Source organism: Musca autumnalis, unplaced genomic scaffold (assembly GCF_047663935.1).
Source record: "Musca autumnalis isolate F117 unplaced genomic scaffold, ASM4766393v1 scaffold_1, whole genome shotgun sequence".
NCBI classification, from domain to species: Eukaryota; Metazoa; Arthropoda; class Insecta; order Diptera; family Muscidae; genus Musca; species Musca autumnalis.
Window position 1 is genome coordinate 260,733,127 of NW_027411644.1, and position 25,011 is coordinate 260,758,137.

General features: G+C 34.1%; 1 protein-coding gene across 14 annotated transcripts in view; it reads left to right on the top strand.

Annotated features, from left to right (window-relative positions):
* The first annotated feature begins 10,566 nt into the window (after nt 1-10,566).
* The window catches only part of LOC141389461 (phosphoribosyl pyrophosphate synthase-associated protein 2), a 52,127-nt gene continuing 37,682 nt past the window's right edge, over nt 10,567-25,011 (top strand). For 2 of the 14 annotated variants that reach the window (XM_073960961.1, XM_073960969.1), the window contains exon 1: nt 10,577-10,783. Coding sequence is in view for 3 of the 14 variants with exons in the window: in XM_073960959.1 (XP_073817060.1) it covers nt 11,421-11,440 (20 nt within the window). In the remaining 11 variants the exon portion in view is untranslated. Of the gene's footprint in view, nt 11,447-11,789; nt 11,822-25,011 lie in introns of those variants that run through there. The other 12 variants (XM_073960964.1, XM_073960972.1, XM_073960960.1 and 9 more) reach the window with 11 other exon arrangements.

The following is a 25,011-nucleotide window of genomic DNA, read 5'->3' on the forward strand; positions in this document are numbered from 1 at the left end:
TGAAATCCATGGTAGAACAAATACAAGGTAAAGTTAATACTACAACAAATACAACTCGAACAACAACCACAAAGGAATTTGTTTTTGTTTGTAAACCTTAGTGTCAACGTAAATGTAAACAAACCAAGGAAATGTCTATAAATTATTGGAATTTAAAAAACTAATAATTTTTCACATTTGATTGAATATTTTGGAAAACATGAATGAAAACTCGTTAGATTTTCAATTTGAATGTTTCCATATCATTCCACTAAATGCATAATTTCTCGCAGAAAGTAGAATACTTGCAAAAATGTTTCGGGTCGCTGGTAATTCATTGAAAAAAGAAAAGATGTTTCAATCATTTGCTTTTGAAAACAAAAAAGCACATGTTTATTAGGGCTTTATTCTTTTCAAGTTTAACAAAATACCACACATATTAAAAAATATTGTACCGCCTCTATAAGCGGTGTTTTAGTGTGCGGCATGTCGTTCGGACCTGGAGGAGGTTACATGTCAATGATATGAAGCCGTCTTTATGGGAAATAGTTTTTTTTCTGATGAATAAATTTGTTCTTCAAAAATATATATCCCTAATATACATCGAACATAGAAATAAATACATAAAATGTCGAATGGAATTTGACACTAACACTACAACCCAGTTCAGTCAGCTGGGTATTGCTGCTACCTTTTCTTGTTCTACCATGGATGAAATCGAGTGGATTTCGTAAATGTAAACATAGCAGAACAAAGCTTTTGATTGCCAGACTGATATACCTTTGTGTTGTTAGATGTAAACTCGCCATTATCAGGCCACCATGTTTCACTTATGCCAAGTTTACACTTACGCTCCAAAATCCACTGGATTTCACGAAATCCTGAAATACACTCCGGTGTTTATACTTATTTTTTTTTTTTTTGTTGATTTCAAATCGTCGTTCGTTCATAGAATTTTGTGTGGGGAAATTAGTAATTTAATCGTAGTTATGGGTCGAACAACGAATAGAGAACGAACGACGTACCGTGGAAACGGGCTATTAGATTAGCAATTGTTGTTAAGAGTGGAGGTAGGGAGGAGGTTTTGAAAATTCGTACTTATTTATACAAAAAGTACTAAATAGTACTTTAATTGATTTTAGGGGTACATATAAAACTGGAAAAGTGAATTGCGGTTGGGATATATCTTGAATATAAGGAAGTAAGTTTTGAAACATTTAATTATGTGTACGAAAAGTTTGGTAAGGGGTAGTTTACACTATATGTAAATGTCATATGACACGAAATAAAAATATTCCATATCTACCCATGGAAGCAATGTGGATACGTAGTTTTTTACATTTTTGCTGATGTGGACGCACAGAGTAAATGGCGTAAACTACCCCTAACATGTTGGTACCAAAGCCATTTTCGTATTGTGCAAACGAAATACCTACTATAGGGGAATGAAAAGTACTAAATGGTACTAAATTTGGCTTTGGGTGTAGGAACAAAGCTTGGATTATATAATTTGGACAAAAACTGCGAAATGGAAAAATATTTGTTATGACGATCGCTCTGAAATTTTGGAGTTTGAAAAATTGTACTGAATATTGTTCTATTGATTTTATGTTAATGCGAAGGCGTTTCTTAATAATGTACTGGAATTATGTAGTCAAACGTGAAGTATTTTTTCAAAAAATGTTTTTGTATGTTAATTTGAAAACGTGGTCCAATGCGACAATTTTGTTAACTAGAAAGTTTTTACCCCCTCATAATAAAAAGGCCTAAATTGAAATGCATCAATCGGTTGACATACCCGTGCACATTAAGTAAATTTTTTGTAAAATTGTTTTTTTTTTCTAACCTTTCATGCCACAAATTCCGAATTTTGGTTGGAAAATGTGCATAAAATCATCAAAATATCTCTTCTAAGAAAGTGGATTGAAGTAGACATTTTTTAAATTAAACTTTTTTATACTCTGAGTATTCAAGGTCCAAATTTAAAGAAAATTGGACAATATAGATTTGTTCTATTTTTTAAATACACTAAGTCGAGGGGTACCGTTATATGGGGATATAGGAAGAAGAAGTCAAGACTGAAATTTGCAATATGAGTCGCTGTTGGTGTATGTCTGTGATATGAGGTCGTAGTTTTTGTAATTCGAAATAAAAAATATGGAAGCTGTGTAGGGGAAATTCTAACTACAGTGTGCAGTACTAAAAGGAATTAAATCGATTAAATGTTGGTATTAAAAATAGGTTTTAGTACAACAGAATCGCCAGTGTTCACCACTTCCATATTAAATATTGTTCATATATATTTTATTCCCTTTCCGCATACGAAGTAGCGGGCATTTGCTAGTAATTCTATAAATTCGAACAGTAGCCAATTTTACGAGAAACCTGGCCAAAACTCTAAAAATTAGTGGATTTTGACCTAACCTTCTGTTCTTATGTTTTTCGGGGAAATCTTGGTCTCGTCTCCTATAAAATGTGATCGTATCCGATCAAAACATTCTACAATTTTTTTTTTTTTTTTTATTTTTGCCTTATTAAGGCGAAGGCCATTTATAGTGATATTTAATTAATTCTCTTTCGAGTTGAGCTGTTAGGCCTTTAGAGATACATTGAAAAATTAGGAGTCTACCGAAGTCCCACGCATCCAACCATTACACTACGTTTCACGGGTGGTAAATCCGATCTTCAGGTGTATTAGGATGTTGTTTTTGTGGCAGACGAATGCAAAGCTTGGTAACTGGTATATATATCGAACTTCATTAGATAAATGTATATGCGAAATTATGTCAGTTAATTGAAACTCCAAACTTTTCCTATAGTCCTGCTTTGGTAATCCCATTTTTCAATGTCCACAAATACTATGGTAAGTTTTATTCCTACATCATTAGTAATTGCTCTTCTATATCAGAAGATTTTATTTTTTGATCATCAATTATTGTCTACTAAAGTTTTGACAAGTTGATGGTGGCTTAGAACGCTAAGACGCCGGCAACCTTGACACTCAGTTGTCGGAGACCCAGGTTCGAATCCCAGCCTGGCTCATGCTGAAATTATTTTTTATTTTTGCCTTATTAAGGCGAAGGCCATTTATAGTGATATTTAATTAATTCTCTTTCGAGTTGAGCTGTTTGGCCTTTAGAGATACATTGAAAAATTAGGAGTCTACCGAAGTCCCACGCATCCAACCATTACACTACGTTTCACGGGTGGTAAATCCGATCTTCAGGTGTATTAGGATGTTGTTTTTGTGGCAGACGAAGGCAAAGCTTGGTAACTGGTATATATATCGAACTTCATTAGATAAATGTATATGCGAAATTATGTCAGTTAATTGAAACTCCAAACTTTTTCTATAGTCCTGCTTTGGTAATCCCATTTTTCAATGTTCACAAATACTATGGTAAGTTTTATTCCTACATCATTAGTAATTGCTCTTCTATATCAGAAGATTTTATTTTTTGATCATCAATTATTGTCTACTAAAGTTTTGACAAGTTGATGGTGGCTTAGAACGCTAAGACGCCGGCAACCTGAAATCTTCTGATATAGAAGAGCAATTACTAATGATGTAGGAATAAAACTTACCATAGTATTTGTGAACATTGAAAAATGGGATTACCAAAGCAGGACTATAGGAAAAGTTTGGAGTTTCAATTAACTGACATAATTTCGCATATACATTTATCTAATGAAGTTCGATATATATACCAGTTACCAAGCTTTGCCTTCGTCTGCCACAAAAACAACATCCTAATACACCTGAAGATCGGATTTACCACCCGTGAAACGTAGTGTAATGGTTGGATGCGTGGGACTTCGGTAGACTCCTAATTTTTCAATGTATCTCTAAAGGCCTAACAGCTCAACTCGAAAGAGAATTAATTAAATATCACTATAAATGGCCTTCGCCTTAATAAGGCAAAAATAAAAAATAATTTCAGCATGAGCCAGGCTGGGATTCGAACCTGGGTCTCCGACAACTGAGTGTCAAGGTTGCCGGCGTCTTAGCGTTCTAAGCCACCATCAACTTGTCAAAACTTTAGTAGACAATAATTGATGATCAAAAAATAAAATCTTCTGATATAGAAGAGCAATTACTAATGATGTAGGAATAAAACTTACCATAGTATTTGTGAACATTGAAAAATGGGATTACCAAAGCAGGACTATAGGAAAAGTTTGGAGTTTCAATTAACTGACACAATTTCGCATATACATTTATCTAATGAAGTTCGATATATATACCAGTTACCAAGCTTTGCCTTCGTCTGCCACAAAAACAACATCCTAATACACCTGAAGATCGGATTTACCACCCGTGAAACGTAGTGTAATGGTTGGATGCGTGGGACTTCGGTAGACTCCTAATTTTTCAATGTATCTCTAAAGGCCTAACAGCTCAACTCGAAAGAGAATTAATTAAAAATTCTACAATTTTGTTCGCCATAAAATTTTTCTATAGATCCTATAATACATTAAAACTGTACATCTTATCGAAACTCCAGAAATATGCAAAAATTAAAAACAGTTTTATACTATGTTTACATTTACGAAATCCACTTGATTTCAACTGTCAATTCCATTGCTCAAACGTCAAATGAAATCCAATCGATTTCAGATGAGTTTTCATTTGACGTATACACAATGGAATTGACAGATGAAATCGAGTGGATTTCATAAATGTAAACATAGTATAAGGGTTGAAGTTGCACTTTATCTGAGTTTATGCAAAATTGTCCTACATAACATTATTTGATAAAAATGATGTCAAAGGCAAAATTGTTCTCCACTTAATTTCACTACTAGTCATCAAAGACATGAAATCTTTTTATGGGCATTACATAATTATTTTGACAAAATCTACATTTGTCTTAAAAGGCATATAATTATTGCCAGCATTTATAAAACGGGATATTAACAGCTTAGGGGTTTTCTTTGGCCATTCCTCTAGATTAGAGTCTTTAATAACAATAAAAATTAATGGATTAAAGAAATTCCAACTTAATTTCTGACTAGGTAAATGTTTAAATAGGGAGGCAAGACAAAGCGGCATACGGTGAGTCTAAATAAAGTTTCCACCTCTCAACATTTTTTTGATTGCATTATAAGTCCCAATTTACATTAGGCGAGTTTACTTGCGGCAATTGTCAGTTCGTCGGTGAGAGAGGATGTTGAGAGGCAAAGGGTTACCATATTCCTCACCCCTCTCTTCTACAAACTGACAATTGCCGCAAGTAAACTCGCCTAATGTAAATTGGGACTAACTCCTATGCCTAAATACGACCGTATTCCCAGGGTAGAACACATGTATTGTTATGAGAATTACCGAAATACGTCGAGCGTATACTTTTTGTAAGTTGAACATTTTCAACTTTGACAGAACGTACGATATGTTATTGTATGTATGTGTTTTGTATTTTGAAAACAAAAGCCCAACAAAACATGAAATACAATTTATTGCAAAGGAAAAATGTTTGTTTTACGAATGAAAACATTTAATAAAGTTTCTGTCGCGGATTTTGTGTTTTAAATGGGATTTCGGATTCCACGTATTTGGGTAATACGGACGCTCAGAAAGCGTTGTTGTGGTAGGTAGGTGAATATTTTTGTACGTCACGACTTAAATTAGGTATAGCTGTTACACCGACTTAGAGATATTTGGTCTGTTCCAGATCTGCAAGAATCTACTAATTTTTACTATTTTTTGCGATAACATAAAAGAAAAAATGTTATCGTAGTAAAAAATAGTATCTTCTTGCAGGTTCTGGAACAGACCAATTATATGTATAACATATAAATGTAACTTTTTTAAGTATTTAGTGGTGAATTAAAGTCCAGAAAATATTAGGCCCTTCAAAGTTTCATCAGGAAATAAATGAAGGTTACGAAAATAACCCAAAATAAAGTTTACACTTTTGCCAATCGTAAGAATTTTTTAATTTCTTTAAGAAAATAAAAGAATCGTTTGGCTTTTGAACTTATTTTCATCACATTCGAGCCTCCAAAACAATAAATCAATGAGTGTTTTGGTGTAATCCGGTGATGATTCCCCAATTGGACCTTCCGCTTTCGTGTAATATTGGCATAAAATAGATTTGATTTTGTGTTTAGATTTTTTGCGGCAAGTACTCTATGGATTTGTAGTCTAGAGACTTCAATGGGTGATCCGATATACATAGGAGTCAAATATAGCAACATTTAATTCATAAAAATAGTCGAATGTGTTAGATCCCTGACCATATGTTACGTAAACCTTTGGTATTAGCCCCATTCCTCTAGACTAGGGTCTTTAATATCGTGCCAATAAAGGTGGAAGATATTGTTCTCATATCCCGAAAACCACACAATCCATTTATCTGTCATTGACGCCCTGAACATAGAGAAGACTTCATAATGCTTAAGTATGTTTGCCACATTCCCATTCACATTTACCACATTAACATTCCATTTTTGCAGATTTTATAGCAAAATTTGTGTAGGAAACGATGTTTTTCAATAACTCCGACCATTTTCACAGTTAGGTTCACAAAAAATGGCAAAACTGTACAAAAAATATGAACAAAGATTTTAACGGTAAGAATGATGTATACACAATCAAATATTGCGAAGTCTCGTGTATGTTCAGGGGGCCATTGCAGTAACGGAGTGCGGATAAATGGCTTTTATGGGTTCCGGAATATGAGAACAATATCTTCCATCTTAATTGACACGATATTAAAGACTCTAATCTAGAGCAATGGGGCTAATACCAAAGTTTTACGTAACATATAGGCAGAGATCTGACGCATTCACCATCTTGCTATATTTGACTCCTATGTGTATGGGATCACTCACTGTAGTCTCAAGACTACAAATCCATATAGTACTTGCCAAAAAAATTAGACAAAAACTTAAAAAGAGGCCTATTTTATGCCAAAATTACACCAAAGCGGTACCACCAAAATATCCCTTACTTTTGTTAAAGAAATAAAAAAATTCTTGCGTTTGGCAAAAGTGTAAACTTTATTTTGACGCGTCAAATTTTGGGTTATTTTCGTAATCTTCATTTATTTGCTAATGAAACGTTGGAAGGGCCTAAGATTTTCTGGATTTTAATTCTCCACTAAATACCATGGTAGAACAAATACAAGGTAAAGTTAATACTACAACAAATACAACTCGAACAACAACCACAAAGGAATTTGTTTTTGTTTGTAACGTTACTACCAGTTGTATTTGTAAACAAAACAAGGAAATGTCTATAAATTATTTGAATTTAAAAAACTAATAATTTTTCACATTTAGTTGAATATTTTGGAAAACATGAATGAAAATTCGTTACATTTTCAATTTTTATGGTTCCACATCATTCCACTAAATGCATAAAGTCTTGCAGAAGAGTTTGGTGTCGCTGGAAATTCATAGAAAAAGGAGAAGCTGTTTCAATGTTTTGTTTTAGAAATCAAAGAAGCACATGTTTATTAGGGCTTTATTTTTTTAAATTTTAACAAAATACCTCACATATTAACAAACGTTGTATCGCCTCTACAAGCGGTGACTTACTGCGCGGCTTATCGTTCGAACTTGGAGGAGGTTACATATCATTGATATGAAGAAGTCTTTCTGGGAAATGGTTTTTTTCCGAATGATATATTTTTTTTCTCAAAAAATATATGTCCCTAATGTACATCGAAACAGAAATAAATGTATAAAATGTCATATGAAATTTGACACTAACAGTACGTTTACATATAACCGGATTTAGCAAACCCACTGGGTTTTAAATGTCAATTCCATTGCTTATATGTCAAACAAATCCTCATAAAGAAGGTTAACCCTGCAAAAGACCATAATATAGACATGGTCTAACACTACAACCCAGTTCAGTCAGCTGGGTATTGCTGCTACCTTTTCTTGTTCTACCATGACTAAATACTTAAAAAAGTTACATTTATATGTTATACATATAATATCTCTAATGTCAAGTTTACACTTGCGCTCCAAAATCCACTGGATTTCACGAAATCCTGAAATACACCCCGGTGTTCACACTTATTTTTTTGTTGATTTCAAACATATCACAATGATCAAGGTAGATGCATATGATCGAACATGAATTTTCAAAACAAGTTATTGTAAATTGAATTAAACATCAAAAATATACGACAATATAGAACTTTACAACTTTATTTCGAAAATTATCGTAAAATTATCTATATATCGTATTAATTGTGTATAGTACCAAAAAATAAATAATGATTTTATCGTTGAGACATCATAATAATAAATTTTGATAGATAGATAAAAGCTGTGCTCACAACCTGAAAATATTACTACTTGCAGTAGTTTTCCCGTTTAGTGCTAAAAATACTTTCCCGTGCTCCGAAATCTAGCAAGACTTGCACTTCTCTTTAAACTAAAATAGCGCCGAATAACACCCTCTTCTCCTGTTTTCTGCCTTACAATTTTTCTAATCTGCTTTACAAATAGTAGAAACTAGCAGTATGTTCATTGGTATCTAAATACGATAGCTGATACGTTGATTTTGATTTTTCTCTTTAAACAAAAATAGCGACGAATAACACCCTCTTATCCTGTTTTCTGCCATAAAATGTTGGCCTAGTAGAAACTAGCAGCAAGCATGTTCATTGGCATCTAATATGATAGCTGATACGTTTATTTTGACATTTATGCTGGAGTTTTTGCAATTTCCATTATTTTTCCGTTCCCGTATTTTTTAGGAAATTTGTATGGGGAAGCAATTTTTGACAATTCGCTCTATTTTCTAAAATTACCATTAAAAAAGTACGAGAACACAATCAAAAATAGCATTGTAACAAAGTAATTTAATATTTTTTCACATTAGTTGTGTCTTTTTACTTTTTCAGTAATAATTATTCAGTAACTTCTTTTCAGAGAGTAAGAGAGATTTTACTCTTTGATACGAAAATAGAGAAAAAAGTGAAAAGACAGCATTTAGTAAACTTTAGCAAGATAACAGTTGATAACCAAAACAAAAACATTGGTGTCAATGCATGAAAGAAAAACTAACTCCAAAACAATGAAAAAGTTCTTAAATTTTAAGCAAAATAAATAAAAAATAATTAATATATTAATAAAATAATCAATAAATATAGCCGAATCTTAATATTTATAGTATTTTTCCACAAAAATAAGGTAAACATTGAGCGACCATTAGCAGATGATTAAAAAACAGCTGATCGAACTTGCTAAATGTTGCTGGGAAAAATTCTTTCAGCAACTTTTAGCAATTTCTCAGCAAGCAACTGTCAAAATTGTTCTCTCACTTCGCTCTCTTTTACTGAACTATTGTGTAAAAAGACAGCATTTAGTAACATTTCGTAATAATTATTACAAATTATCACGTAAAAAGACACACCTATTGTTTACAAATTTTGATACTAATGTCCAATTTACATTAGCAACTTTTTCGTCATTTGGAGCTGTTTCGTCATTTATTTGCTAAAACAGGCAATATTTTGCGTCATTTACCATACAAAAATAAATGACGATAGCTGCGTCAAAAAAAAAAAAAAATTGAAAAAACAGTGTAAATAAATGGTTAAAAAACGTACAAAAGTTATATTTTTTTTAATATTTAATTAAGTGAAGTTATTCGATACACATTTGTGTTTTGAAATTCCTATTTCTCTGAACAAATATATTGTGTGCGAGTGTTTGTGTTATTGTATAAGTGTGTATGTGCGATTGTGTGCGTAAGCAAATGACGCAAAAAACAGATGTAAATGCACTTCATTTGATTCTAGGATTTCATAAAACGAAATCATTTAATGTGCATATGTAAATTGGACTTAACATTTTTTGTTGCAGCAATTCGCACATCTACCATGTTTGTGACAAGTGTTATGAAAAGTGTTGCAACTTTTGGTACTTTTTTAGGCAAAAGCAAGGTTGTATATCATGTGTACTGTGATTTCGATGTTGATTTCGCTGAAATCACGAAATGAGATGATTTCATTTTTGTATGCGAAATCATAATAATTTTGCTTGATTCCGCACGAAATCACGAAACGAGGCCGAATGTAAACCAAGCATTGGGGTCTAAAACCATTATCCCGATGAGGTACATTTTGCACGTATGAAAGTCCCGGTCCACACTAGCGTGAATTTCATTAAAAAATTTCATGAAATTAGGTGTTCTTAAATCGAATTCCCCAATTTTATGATTTTACTCTACTATGGACGTCGATCTAGAGACGCATAATTTCATAGCAAAATTTCAGTGAAATTACTGTTGTGTGGCCCGGGACTTACTGAACTTCAATGCGTTTGGTGCGGAAACTTTTTTGCGATAGAGAAAAATTTACACCGTATTTCATAATAGTTTTCCATGCTCTACACGGCTATGTGCTGGTATTTTTTTTGGTTATAGCCGTAATACGCAAAGGAATTGAAAGTTGAAATCGAGTGGATTTCGTAAATGTAAACCAAGCACTGCACCATGATTTAAATCATTTCCGTCCAATTTAAAAAAACACAACATGGTAACGGTTTTTGTACTAAAAATTAAGACGATGACGCCGTTTGGCATTCATTTCGACGATGCCATTACGGCGATGAATTGTTACAGCGTGGCACTGATGTCTGAACGCAACGAATGTGGAAATGTCAGTGTGAGGAGTAGAACGAAGCAGAAAAAAACTCGTGAACTCAGAAAACTGCAGATTAGCCAGTAATAAATTACAACAAAGTGTTTTTTTGGCAAACAAATTAAGGAAGAAGATCTATAAAAAGTTATATAAAAACCAATTGGCAAAGGCGCTCTCTACGAAAAGTCTAAAAAGTAATTTAAAATTTTCCAGTTGTATTAAGATAATTTTATTTTTTGTGTGGGGTGATAATGTGAAATTAATAAAAACAAACAGTGCAAAAACCACCACCATAAACACCACGAAATGAAGGATAATGGGCGGCAAATCATAACACAGCAACAATTAGAAAATTTTGACATTCTGTTTTCATACAAATTTTTGCATTTTTGTCTATTCCACGCGTGAGTGCTTTTTTTGCCGAGCAGTCTTTGTTTTGTTGTCGTTCTTGCAAAAAGAAAAAGATAAAACAGATACTCTTCATTTCCTTTTTTTGCAAGCAATCGTTGTAAGTGTGAGTGTGTGTTGTTCATGTATTCCTATCCTATTGCAAACGACAAATATTTGCATTAAAAAGGTGATAATAAATTAACGGAGAATTGCAAAAAAGACAACGAGTATTTTTCACAAAAGTAACGAAAAATCCAAAAATCTCGCAGTTGGCCTAAAACAATCAGTGCAAGTGAATCGAAGCAAGAATTTTGTGCTGTACAAAAACAAGAAAAACCCAAGAATATTCCAGCATTCGTGTACCGCAAACTGTGGAAAATTTATGAAGCTTCAATTTGTTTTATAAATACATTTAAAATATAATCTTTGGTGAACCAAAAAATGTTGCTTCAGCGAAACAAGTAAATGTATTATAATTTTGTGTGTTATACCTAGGACCTTGTTTTTCCCTTTGTAAAACATAAAATGACTTTACTGTGACCTCCCCCTCTTGCGCATAGCTTGTTAATAATAGACAAACATTTATTATACGGCTTTATATTTAATTCTATACCCACCAACATATGGAATTTGTTTTTTTTTCTCATTTGTATGTACAAAAGCTGTTATGGTATACATTTTTTATTTTACATATCAGTGTTAATTGAATTAATATCGATTATATACCCCACTACCACCACATGTTTTTTTAACTGTCCCGTCTTTTTAATTCCTTTTCTTTCTGTCTACCCTTTCTCCCATTTAGTGCCCTCCTTGTACTCCAAGTATTGCTCCAGAGATGTGTAAAGTGTTTTCAAATTTTGATTTTATTTTTCTGTGTGTTTTGCTGTTTGTTTCGTTTTGTTTGTGCTTTTGATTGCCTTGGTTTGTTTTGTTATTGTTCCTTTGTTTTTCTTTCCAATTGGAATTTAACTTCGTATAAGAAAAGATAACTAACATATGTTTTGTGTTCTTTTCTGTTGCGTTAGGGGTAGTTTACACTATATGTAAATGTCATATGACATGAAATTTTCCATCGTTATATATTCGCTAATCTTTGCAATATTGGAGATTTTCCTTACGCCATTTACTCTGTGGGCCCACACCAGCAAAAATCTAAAAAAACTACGTCTCCACATTGCCTCCGTGGGTAGATATGGAATGGTTTTTTTTTCGTGTCATATGACATTGATAGATAGTGTAAACTACCTCTTAGTTTTTCATGCATATTTTGCTTTTTGGCTTAAATGGCGGGAACAAATCTAGTTTAGTAAAAACTCTCCGATTTTTTTGAAATTTTTTCCAGAGGTAGGTATTTTTACGCTGATTACGGGAATATAAAATTTTCTTGGGGGACGGACCCGGTTACCCGGTTATTCGACCCGAAAGTCCGGGTACCCGGTACCCGATAGACCCGGTTCTACTGAACCGATTCTTACAAAATGGGTATCGTTGGAAAGCTTATGAAAATACCTATCCAACAAGTGGTCATATGATGGGGTTATCTCCAGGGGTTCAGAAGTTATAACCAAAATACCTCTTTTTGGACCCGGGTTTTTTCATAAAACCCTCAAAAAGTCGAAAAAGGGCCCATTATGGGTGCTCAATTAATTCACGTAATTTTATAGCTCATACTTCAACCTTTCCAAAATGGTGCCATTTGTTATAATACCTTCACTGGGTCCAGAGTTTTTCTAAATTCATCACATTTTTTAAGTAAATTTTTTTCTAAGTAGCCGGCCTTCGGCCGGGGATTTAAGACTTTCTCCTATGGACAGGTTCAAATCTAGGGAATGGGAACAACATTTTCTTTTAAATTATAAATTTTCTCTAAGTAGCCGGCCTTGGCCGGGGATTTAAGACTTTCTCCTATGGACAGGTTCAAATCTAGGGAATGGGAACAACATTTTCTTTTAAATTATAAATTTTCTCTAAGTAGCCGGCCTTCGGCCGTGGATTTAAGACTTTCTCCTATGGACAGGTTCAAATCTAGGGAATGGGACCAACATTTTCTTTTAAAGTATAAATTTTCTCTAAGTAGACGGCCTTCGGCCGGGGATTTAAGACTTTCTCCTATGGACAGGTTCAAATCTAGGGAATGGGAACAACATTTTCTTCTAAATTTTAAATTTTTCTCTCATTCTAAGGTCAATATCTCTGGACCCAGTGAAGGTATTATAACAAATGGCACCATTTTGGAAAGGTTGAAGTATGAGCTATAAAATTACGTGAATTAATTGAGTACCCATAATGGGCCCTTTTTCCACTTTTTGAGGGTTTTATGGAAAAACCCGGGTCCAAAAAGAGGTATTTTGGTTCTAACTTCTGAACCCCTGGAGATAACCCCATCATATGACCACTTGTTGGATAGGTATTTTCATAAGCTTTCCAACGATACCCATTTTGTAAGAATCGGTTCAGTAGAACCGGGTCTATCGGGTACCGGGTACCCGGACTTTCGGGTCGAATAACCGGGTAACCGGGTCCGTCCCCCAAGAAAATTTTACATTCCCGTAATTAGCGTAAAAATATCTACCTATGGAAAAAATTTCGAAAAAATCGGAGAGTTTTTACTAAACTAGATTTAAGCCAAATGGCGTTTAGAGGTATTTATCAAATCGGTTTAAAAATGTTACCACAGTTTTTCATTATTCTCCTTGTCATAGCGGCTGGTCTGTTCCTTTACATTCAAAAAAAAATTATGAATGTGGCAAAAGTAGTAAAATATGTAAACTGCTCGCATGCCCATTGTATGCTTCTTGAAGTAAAACGGGAACGCTTATCGGGTAAAAAGTAGTAAAACTTGAAAATTCTTGCACGTAAAGGAACAGGCCGGATATATCGTTATGCAGTGGATACACTCCTTTTCTTTAGCGGTATCTGACGGAAAAATTCGGCATTTCCCCTTCTATCCTGATTCCAACGATGCATAGGATGTATAGTTTTTATCAAGGAAATTTATTCTTTTCGAAATTTGGGCCTCGTTTTAAAGCTTACTAAGAGTACTTTCCATTTCCGCCAATAATTATAATTGTTTTATAATAATAAGTTATTAAATGATTATACGTCAACATAATAAAAAAGTGTTTTCAAGTAGCCGGTCTTCGGCCGGTGATTTAAGACTTTCTCCTATGGATACGAGCAAAAGTGGGCTGCGCGATCATAACTTTCTTTTAAATTGTAAGTGTTAAGTAGACGGCCTTCGGACGGTGATTTAAGACCTTCCCCTATGGACTGGTTCATACTTCCCGATATATGGGCCTTGACATTTTACAATTCTAACGTGGGCAATATGGTTATCGTTTTAAAGCTTATGGAGAGTACTTTTGTGCACGCGACATACAGTGTTGGTCACACAATTAGCACACCCCAACATTTATTTTGCCTAAGAAGACCTTCAAAAGTAGTTGTATTGAATAAAGTTTTTGTATTAATATACTCTTAGTAGTATGCTTAAAGAATACCACGCAATACAGAAACTGAAACATAACTGTCAATTTGACTAACCCCCAAAAATGTAAAAAATGTCCTAAAATCACTGGACACGAAATTAGCACACCTTAAAAGAATCACTAATATTGTGAATAGTTTCAATATGTTCGTCCAAATTCAGTTTTAAATCCCTTTCGTTTGTGAATAAGTTCCAGTCTACTAGTTATACTCTCCACCAGTCTCCGAAATTTCAGTGTCAGAAGGGAATTATAAGGGGTACACCTAGGGTCCCAAGGACTGATGAAAATTTCAGTTTTTTAGTGTTTTTTTTTATCGATTTTTGCACATGTAAACAAATTCAATGAGGCAAGTAGTTCATAGAAACATCAAATAAAACATCATATTCTTGTTCATCTCTGTAAATTTGCGAATAGTGGGATGTACCCACCAGCAGTGTGCATCTGTAAAATCCGTTTGACACAAAAATTTTCATTAAGAAACTGTAATATGATGGTTTGAGCTATTGATTATATAAATACTTATCCATCTGGACTGAATTTTACCGATATGTCGTAATGTATGCCACGATAAACCTATATTCATCTCTATGGGACCTACGCAAATTTCAATAATTTTGTAAACATAAGGCAAATTGGAGATAGTCTAGTGAGACCGCAAGATAATATGTTTCCCGGAGCTTAAAACGATTAAATTTAAAATCAATAATCCAGAAACATTTATCTTGAATAGTATATGCCTACTTTCATGGATCTGACCAATTTCAGCAAACCTCAAAATCCTTTATTGTTAGAAAGGGGTTATTCCTTTAAACATACTCATGTGCTACGTGTTCACCTAGCGCTTTGTTGACAGTTTTGTAGTGATAGGTCTTTGGTGTTATTCAGACTTGTAATTTTGAATAACAAATGGTGTTATAAGTTGATCCTTCTTTACATAATGGTGCATTTTATTGATCTTCATTCTATAAACCCCTTCCAAATCTAAAATTTTCTTGAATGAATCATCTACCTTAATGCCTATTTTCAATAAGGTTATAAAATACAAATAATACATCTCGGTAGCTGCAATATATTAGTAGTAAATAAACACATAATTTTGATGTTTTTCATAAAAATATAGGTTGACAAAAAATTTCCCCTCTGGGATTATACAATATTGAAAAGACTGCAATACCAGATTCATTATGTTTATGATAGAAAACAATCTTTTTAAAACGAAATAAAAAATAATAAAACATGTTGTGAATTGTGTTTTAAATCTGAAATATATGCTGCTTAAAATAATTTTGAAATTGAACTTGCACTGGCATGTGTAAACGCACAAGATAACTGAATGTCAGTCGAACACTTTTTCGGCACTTTCGAGTATAATACATGTACTCGACTGGCACCAATTTACTGGCATGTGTAACTGCAGGGTAACTTAGGCCCAAGTTAGTGTTTCCGGGGAAAATCCGTACATCCCGTTATGAGGAAATGTTTACTTTAGCACCATTACGTTATTTAGCGACACCCCAGGGATCGGCTTGGAACTTGGATCAGAGCTATACATTGTTATCCTGATCACAACGTTATACAGCTTCGCGGGAGATCTGTACTTGTGCAAAAAAGATATGTTCGGGGCACCAAGGACTAGATAAATACCTATGGTAAAAAGTAGTGATAAAAGTTTGTCGTGAAGAATTGGTCCAATTCTGTCATAATCGTCCAATACTCACATTATACACTATTTTTTCACATGTGGTGCTCGTGACCGCCTAGTATAGACTTCATCCGGCAGGATCACATTTACGAGGATACGAGAATGTATTATTTTTTATGAGGATGGACCAGGTACTTTCTAAACAAATCCTACTTTGGAAAACCCGCAAGAATTTGGCAGAACGAACCTGGGTGTAAGGTATGGATATCAATTTTTGGATGTAGAATTGCACACCCGGTCTGGCAAATCGTTATTTTCCTTGGCTCAGACCATCATCCGATCACCGTTTCCACTAGCGGACCACCCAACTTCATTACCTCTGACCGCCGTACTTTAATGAACCATGGAAAATCTGTTTGGCAAGGGTGTAGAGAATTTAACACTCACCTTTTCAGAGAGCTGCTCGTTCCCTCAGGTCATCGGGTAGCTAAGATATTTTTCTTGCTGGTCGAATACCTTATGCAGGGTTTTTCCGCAGCTGAAGCCAGGCGATCTTTTTTGGTTGCAAGTGGCGGAGTTTCTAGTAGAAGTATTACCACCGTGATGACCAACCACAACATCATTACTCGCCATAACCATGCATATCAGTCGAGGACTCAATGGGAACAGGCCGTGCGATCGAACTTTCATGGTGGCCAAGCTGTTCGGGTATATACAGAACACATCGGGTCCTATCGTCCATGACATATGTGATAGGTAAAATGCCTACATAGTTGTTCCATCTGAGGAATATAAAAATATCCGTCGCTTAATTCACTGCCGCACTGTTTACCACATGGTCGGCAGAAATGAAGCTCGCCCTGAACATATTGGTCGATGGTTTCCTTATTCAGACCACTACCGAAAAATGTTGGGAGACAAGATCACAAGTAGGAACAAGATTCTCAAGTCGCTGAACAGCAGCACTTGTTCTGACAAAGAAAGCTTGTAGACCTCTTATAAAGCCGATGTGTGGTAAGTTATGGGGCGCCAGTGTGGTATGCAATTGTTGGCACTACGCAGTGGAAGAATATTTAAATTTGCTAAAATGCCGCCCTGAGGACTGCAACACGATGTCTCTTCATGACACTAGTGGACCATCTTCGATGTTGTGACGAAGATTTTACCGGTATACCAACACAACTATATGTTGTCGATGCTGCATGCATAATCTAGTTAACAGACTTGCACCACCCCGGCGCGCCAGAGGAGTTCTTCGTGATATGGAGGGAGAGGTCAAAGGTACAAACGATAACCTCTTGATCGAAGATCCTATGAGGCAGGCTTGAATAATATTCACACAGATGTAGTTGTTCAGATAGTACAAAGGTACCGTGTGAATGCCGGGTTCGGAGACTACCCCTCATCCATCGCAGCAGAAGAAGGCTAGCTGCCAAGCTTTCACCTATGGACAAAACAAGTATCGACTGTAGAACCAACATCCTTTTGTCTAAAAAATAGTTTATTTATGTGGTTTTTTTCCAGAAGTACCAACTTGCCAAAAAAATATAAGGCTTTTGTGAATTTTTGGGCCTTTACCTTATGGACGTTCCGAATAAATGCAGATATTAGACATTGTTTTGGCGCTTGTGGAGGAGTACCAGAAGTAGTGAACGGATAGTACCCTTCTTCAAATTTGCAAAGTTTCAACCAAATCGTGTACTGCCTTTGACAGTTGGTGAGTGTAGGTTTTTTTTCTGTTTTAGGGCATGGTACAATAATTTGCAGGTAGAATTAAGTGATAGCTGTTTTGATTCTCCTGTAATACTAGAAACAAATTCCAAAAGACATTTTGTGTTCTTATTTCTATTTCCTATGTACATTAGGGATATATGGTAACATGGGGCGGCTTCGCCACGTTTTTGTTCAAAATGTTCTCTTACCGACACCGTTAAAGTTTTTTGAAATATTATTTTTGGTACAAATATTAGCATATCTTGACTATAAGTTTTGATATATAAATGGTTATAATTTTGTTTTTAAAATATTATTTTTGAGAATTTACAAGAATTTACAGAATTTACATTAACACACCACGCCCCTATCATGGCGTAGGCGCCCCACCCCTTACATATTCCATAATATTAATATATTGACATTTGTAATTGTTTTTTTCTGGCGAACTATTGGGATATATATTCTTCAGTAGTTGTCTTCTAACGGTATAAAATAGGTTTTTGATATCACAAAAGGTAAAGAAGATATCACAAAAAATAACATACCTATGACAGAACAGCCAACTTTTGGCAGATGATACATCTTCATTCTCACAATTTTGCCTTTAACGGAATGGCGAAGGCGCCCATGTTACCATATATTTTTTGAGAACAAAATATTATTCAGAATATCTCCGAGGATAAAACGGAAAGACCTCCCTCATATCAATGAAAGATTCTTCGAGTCCGAACGAACTGTCCCACTTATTATGACACCACATATGGGGACTTTTTTTCAGAATAATTCTGTGAGGAATTTTAGCCACTGAGAAGTTGGCCTACATTTACGTCGATGTTTATCTATGATGCATTAATCAACATAGTGTCAATTTAAGGTAATATTTGCAATATGTGATTCCATGCAGGGCGATGGAGATGAGGTGCCACAAAATGTGTGTTATTTTGTAAAATTAAAAAAAATAAAGCTCTAAAAAACTTATGTAAGTTTTTTTTGATTTCAAAAACAAAAGTTTGAAACATCCTTTCATTTTGTGTTACATTTTTGGCGACCCCAAACATTTTACTAACAAATATCCTTCCTGCATGTAATTATCCATTTAGAGGAATAGGTTGGAAACATTAGAATTGAACATAAAAAGTATTTTCATTTATGATTTTCAAATTTATGTAACAAAATCGAAAAATATTTCTTTTTGAAAATAAAATAATTTATTGACACTTTTATGTTTTGTTTACAAATACCAGTGACACTAGTATTACTTACAAAAACAAATTTATATGTGGTTGTTTTTGTTACGTTTGTTGTGCGACAAAACTTGCCTCTACCTGTAAAATAATTGTACCATGGCTTTAGGGTAATTATCTCAGATTATTCGCGAAAAATACAATAGCTTTGTTCCAGAACTAAAAAGTTTTTACAATTTTTACACATTTTACCCGAAACCCCGTTCCCGTACAAAAAAAGTTGTAAAATGTTCACTTCTCTTTAAACAAAAATTGCGCTGAATTACGCTCTCTTTGAAAACTTTTTACTCGACAAACTTGAGCGTGTAAAAAAATAGTAACATGGTTGCCGGCGTCTTGACATTTGTTTCAGTTTTTTGACGTACATATTTTCCATTTTTCCGTTCCCCAACTATTTCAAAAAACTTTTGTGTGAGAAAAGTTTTTTTACAGTTCTCTCTTTTACGAGTTTTACTATTAGAAAGTACAGAAAACGAAGCTAATATCTTAATAGGGCCTGCGGGGATAACCTGCAGTTAAACTGCCAAAGCTATCCTCGATCTGGCTTTAAACATTTAATAAACATGTTTCCAATTTTTAAGGTCGAACCTGATTTTTTCTTTAGATGAAATATTACGATTCGATATGGCCCATTTTTGAACTTGATCTATGGTTGTACAATATATTACATGGGGCAAAATTTGAACCAAATTAGTTGATCTGTTCAAGAGTCATAGTGCACACAAGCCAGACACTTGGACTTCATTATCTGAAACGGATTTCCTCCAAACATTCTTGGTTCTAAAATTATTTCGAAGAGTCGTCACAGTTTTGATCACATTAGAGTATGTATATATATGTAATCTCGTTAACCTAAAGTCTGAGGGTATAAAAGTAAAGATTGGGACATTTTTTCATTAATAATAAATAAATTTGTTGATATGAATGTTTTTACCGGCCTTTACGTATTTTTTGTAATCAATAATTTTTGTTGTATTTCGAATGACCCATGTAGCTTCCCATTAATTGTCTCCCCTTTGTTGCATTATTATTTCTTGATTCTTATTAATTTACCGCCTCATTTGATTCAATTGAAGATTTGTGTATGTACCGTGGTGCCATGATTCTTATCAACATCTACGTACGCACACTTTGAGTATATAAATAAATCTTGTGTGTAGTAAAAAATTATTCAATTTTTAAATGTAGCAATTGTTTTCGTTGCGGCCTTTGGTTCTGTTTGTCATCAAATATAACAGTATGAGGCTAAGGTGACATTTTATTTTTTAAAGAACAAAATATGTGATTTGTTTTGAATTTATCTCAGATTTTGCTTTACAGCTTTGTTCAAAATACATTCGATTTAAGAAAACAAATGCAAAGCCACATTGCTTGTAGGTATCATGACGTAGTTTATTTCGTCTATGGTCTCTCAGACCATATGACAAATCTGGTAACAATTGACACTACCTTAACTAATGATTATTACAATACTATAATTATTACAATTTGTCTATGTACTATCTGAATATTCATCGCCAAATAGATACTTATAATTAATTGAAATAATCTAGAGTAATTAGCAATAACAACAAGGAGATAAGATAATGACACAAATTACTTGGTGAAAATAAAACACGTATTGATAAATTTTGTAAACAAACATTTGTTGTAAAAATGAATAGAGAAAACTCATCAAATTTGAAATTTTTTAATAAAAATGTTGACTAAAATTCAACGCCAGACATACACAATTGTGAAAAGATAGAAACAAAAACAAATCAACTGTTGTATCACATGGCCACCTACACATGCCGTCGACTTTTCGTGAAAATTTATTGTTCAAAAGTTCATTGATGTGTTTTATTTTGTTTTTTTTTTTTTTTCTTAAGCTTCCCTTCCAGTAGTGGTTGGTTGATGATGATAGACATTGTTATATCTCACACACACTATTGGCATAGGGCCAATTTAGTATTGAGAATGCCATCATAATTCGCGTCTATTTGGCTGACAACAAAACGTTTTTTAGTCATTTATTTAAGTAATTTCATCGTATTGGGATTTTAAAGTATTTGCATACATACAACAAAACTTAAGACGGGTGACATTCACAATTGAAACAATTAAAAAACAAAAGTTCTTTTGTAATTGAGATGATGACCAGTGACTATTTTTTAGAATAGAACACAACAAATATTTTTAATGTGCCGTATTATTTTGTGGCATATTTTAAAATTTCCGTAGCATATAGACAAATAGTCTTCTGTTTTCTTAATTTATTTTCTGAGATTTTTTTGTACACTTATTAATTATCTACACTTAATTGTATCCCTATCTTGTATCTGTTTAGGATTATTAATTGTTTTTAATTATGCATTTACTATTTGTATTTGCTTGAATAACATAATTTGCCAATATTAGTGGGGCCTTCATAAGCTCTAATAATAATGAGGGGAAAGCATGCAGGAAAGCTACAATCGACAGAGAAGAACCCAATTGCTCCCAGAACTGTTCATTCTGTAAGAACAACAAAGACAAGTGGACGTTTAACATTGATTTAGCAGTTTTGTTGAGATGTGTTTTTTACTTTTTATTTGAAAAGTTCAGGTTTATCAAATTTTTGTTTTAAATTTTAAAACCACAAGTTTTTATTTAGGTTGTGGTTAAATTGATTTGCTATGGTTTTTTTCTTCTTTTTTACCGACACGAGCTCAACGACAGGTATGCTTTGTAAATTGATTTTGAATGAATGTTCAAAAAACCTCGTGCAGGTAAATGTTGACAATTTTTGTGCCCCTTTTATAATTTCATACAAACTTATATGAAACACCGTCATACATACCTACAGTGTCGGACAAAACCAAAGCACCACCTCAGTACATTTTTTTAAGATGATAATTTTTTTAAGAAAACAATGTTGTAACCCTTTTTTGTATTTTGTTATTTATATCTTAATTATTGGAAAACACGAACATACGGTATTCAAAAATTAATTAACAAAATTTCAAATTCAAAAAACAGTTTAGGTCGTAAATATAAGCGCAAAACTAAAGCAACCCCCAACTTGAGGCACAAAAAAACTAGTGAAATGAATATTTCGTTGCGTATCCTTTATTCTGAATGACACAAGCACATCTTTTAGTCATAGAGGATATTAAATTATTAACTATTTCAGGCGATATTGCTTCCCAGACTACTTTTGCCGGTTCAAATAAATTTTCTTTGGTTTTGCATTTTTTCGGTTGATTTTTGAGTTGCTTGTTTTTTCGTAATATATATAATTTTTTACATACAAATGAATTGTTTTGTAGGATCTAGGGGTGGGCAGCTGCCCCTCCCTAGCTATTTCTGGCTACGTCCATGAATTGGTCCGAGAAAAAATCACAGATCATAATGTTCCGCCTCCATGTTTTACAGTGCCTTTACAATATTTTGTTTTTAACCGTTGCCCATTTGGAACACGCATTATGCCATCTAAATCCTTTAAATTAAACTTAGATTCATTGGAATGATTTGAATGGAATGATTTGAATTTCAAATAGAATAATTCGAATTACAAATAGAATAATTCGAATTACAAATGGAATGTAACGAATTACAAATAGAATTATTGAATAACAAATGAAATGTTACGAATTACAACTAAAATGTTTCGAATTACATCTGAGAAAGGTGTAGTCCCCATATAACGGTACCTCCTGATTTTCCGTACTTTGGGATTTAAGTTTCATTTTCCGAAAATTAATTATTTCGCCTGAAATAATTAATAATTTAATATCCTCTATGCCTAAAAGATGTGCTTCTGCCATTTGCTTTACTTTTGTCGCCTTATATTTGGAACCTAAAATGTTTTTTTCAATTTTAACTTTTGCTTATTAAATTCTGAATTCCTAATACATACAATAAAAAATACAAAACAAAATTACAACTTTGTCTTCTTAAAAAAGTTATAATTTAAAAAAATGTACTGATGGGGTGCTTTAGTTTTGGCCAATACTGTAGGTAGGTCAATACGGAACATTTGTTCCAGAAGCTGAACTAAGAATAGAATAGAACCAAATAGGATCGTTTACTTTACTCCTCTAATTTTGGATGTCATGTTTTGTGATATCTCCAACATGGTCTTTCCATCGGAAATGTGACCTTCCCTTGGGGCGTATAATGGTTCGTATATATATGCCTTTCTGGCGGAGGCATCACACTTAAAAATCTTACCGGTATTTAGTAGAATATTGTTAAAGGTTATACGTCTTAATTTAATTGATTCGGATCGCTTCCAACCACCTTCCAATAATGGCCTGATGTCAGGCGAATAACGGTTCCTGAATCACCGCGACCACAATTTCGACTTAATCAGCCGGAATGTACACTGTTCCGAGGTAAAAATCGCTACAGCCTCATACGCACCATAGGTCTGTAGCGATTTTTACCTTAAAACAGTTGACATTCCTGCTTAAACAGTGGTTTTTGTACGTCAAAAATCACCACAAGTAGCGGAAAACCACATACTTGGCACCCCTGCTGTCAGGAACTGCAGCAGCAATATGCGGTGTTACAGACTACGTCGGTGACAAACGGAGCAAAACCACGGTCCGGTGTTATTCTCTACCCCGGCACCGGAGCAGGCTTTCCGGGACGTACCCAAAATAAAAACGAACGATTATATTGTTCCTTTTTTATTTTGGGTATGTCCCGGAAGCCCTGCTCCGTATACTTCTGCTCCGTGCCGGGATAGAGAATAACCCCAGACCATGGTTTTGCTCCGTTTGTCACCGTCTCCCAACAGCAGTGCCAGACGTAGTCTGTAACACCGCGTATTGCTGCTGCAGTTCCTGACAGTGTACATTCCGGCAAATTAACTGCAATGATCTTCGTGGCAAGATACATTAAACCGGCCGTCGCTGGTTTGTTGTTGGAATTTGATGTGATCTGTTGGCCAATATTATTTTTCTCTTTATTGAAAACAGAAGATGTTTGTTTTTTTATGGCGGTTCCGAGGTCGATAAAGTTATTACCTGACTAAAAATTGCATTAAATTCAACGTCCACAGTTGGTCTGAGTTTACTGGACATCTTGCGTATTGGACTCTACACACTTGTCTGAAAGTGTCTGAGAGGTTCTTTCCCATTTTAATTGCTGATGTGTTGGGTGATTTTTTCGGCATAATCGTATGTCAAACTCAATACATACATATGTATTTTTCTGTTTTTAGTGACTCCACTCTAGGATATGGCGTAGAGTATTTTGTTCTATAGTTGATTCGACAGGTCTAAAGTCGATTATTCCATTAAACATACATTTTAGCTGTTTACACAATATGTTCGACAGCACTTTATATGCCTCCCCAGCAAAATTTGAAGGATGCGATGACGTGATTTCATGGCATCTTCTGCGCTGGTTCAAACGAAGTCGTGAAAGATCCGATCTTTTCATTAGCAGTTGAACCAATGCAAAGGAAGCCGTGAAATATCCGATCTTTTCATCAGCATTTGAACCTATTTCATCGATCCAATAGAGATGATTTTTGTGTTTTAATTTATACAATTTTTTCTAAATATATAAGATTAATTATTTAAAATAGGCATGATGTTGTCGGAGACTTGAAATCACAACCAACGCTGTTAAAAATCTCGTCGTAATCCCAGCAAAATTAAATGGAAGTGATTCCATGTGAAATCATGATTTCACTGGTTCTTTTGCATGAGTGCGAAAGGAGTCGTGAAAGATCCCATCTTTTTCATCGAATTTTCATGAGTGCAATTGAAGTCGTGAAAGGTCCGATCTTTTTCATCGAATTTTCATGAGTGCAATCGAAGTCATGAAAGATCCGATCTTTTTCATCGAATTTTCATGAGTGCAATTGAAGTCGTGAAAGATCCGATCTTTGTCACAATATTATCATGAGTTCAAATAAATTGATAAGTAACCGCACAATAAATTATCAAATACTCATATACCCG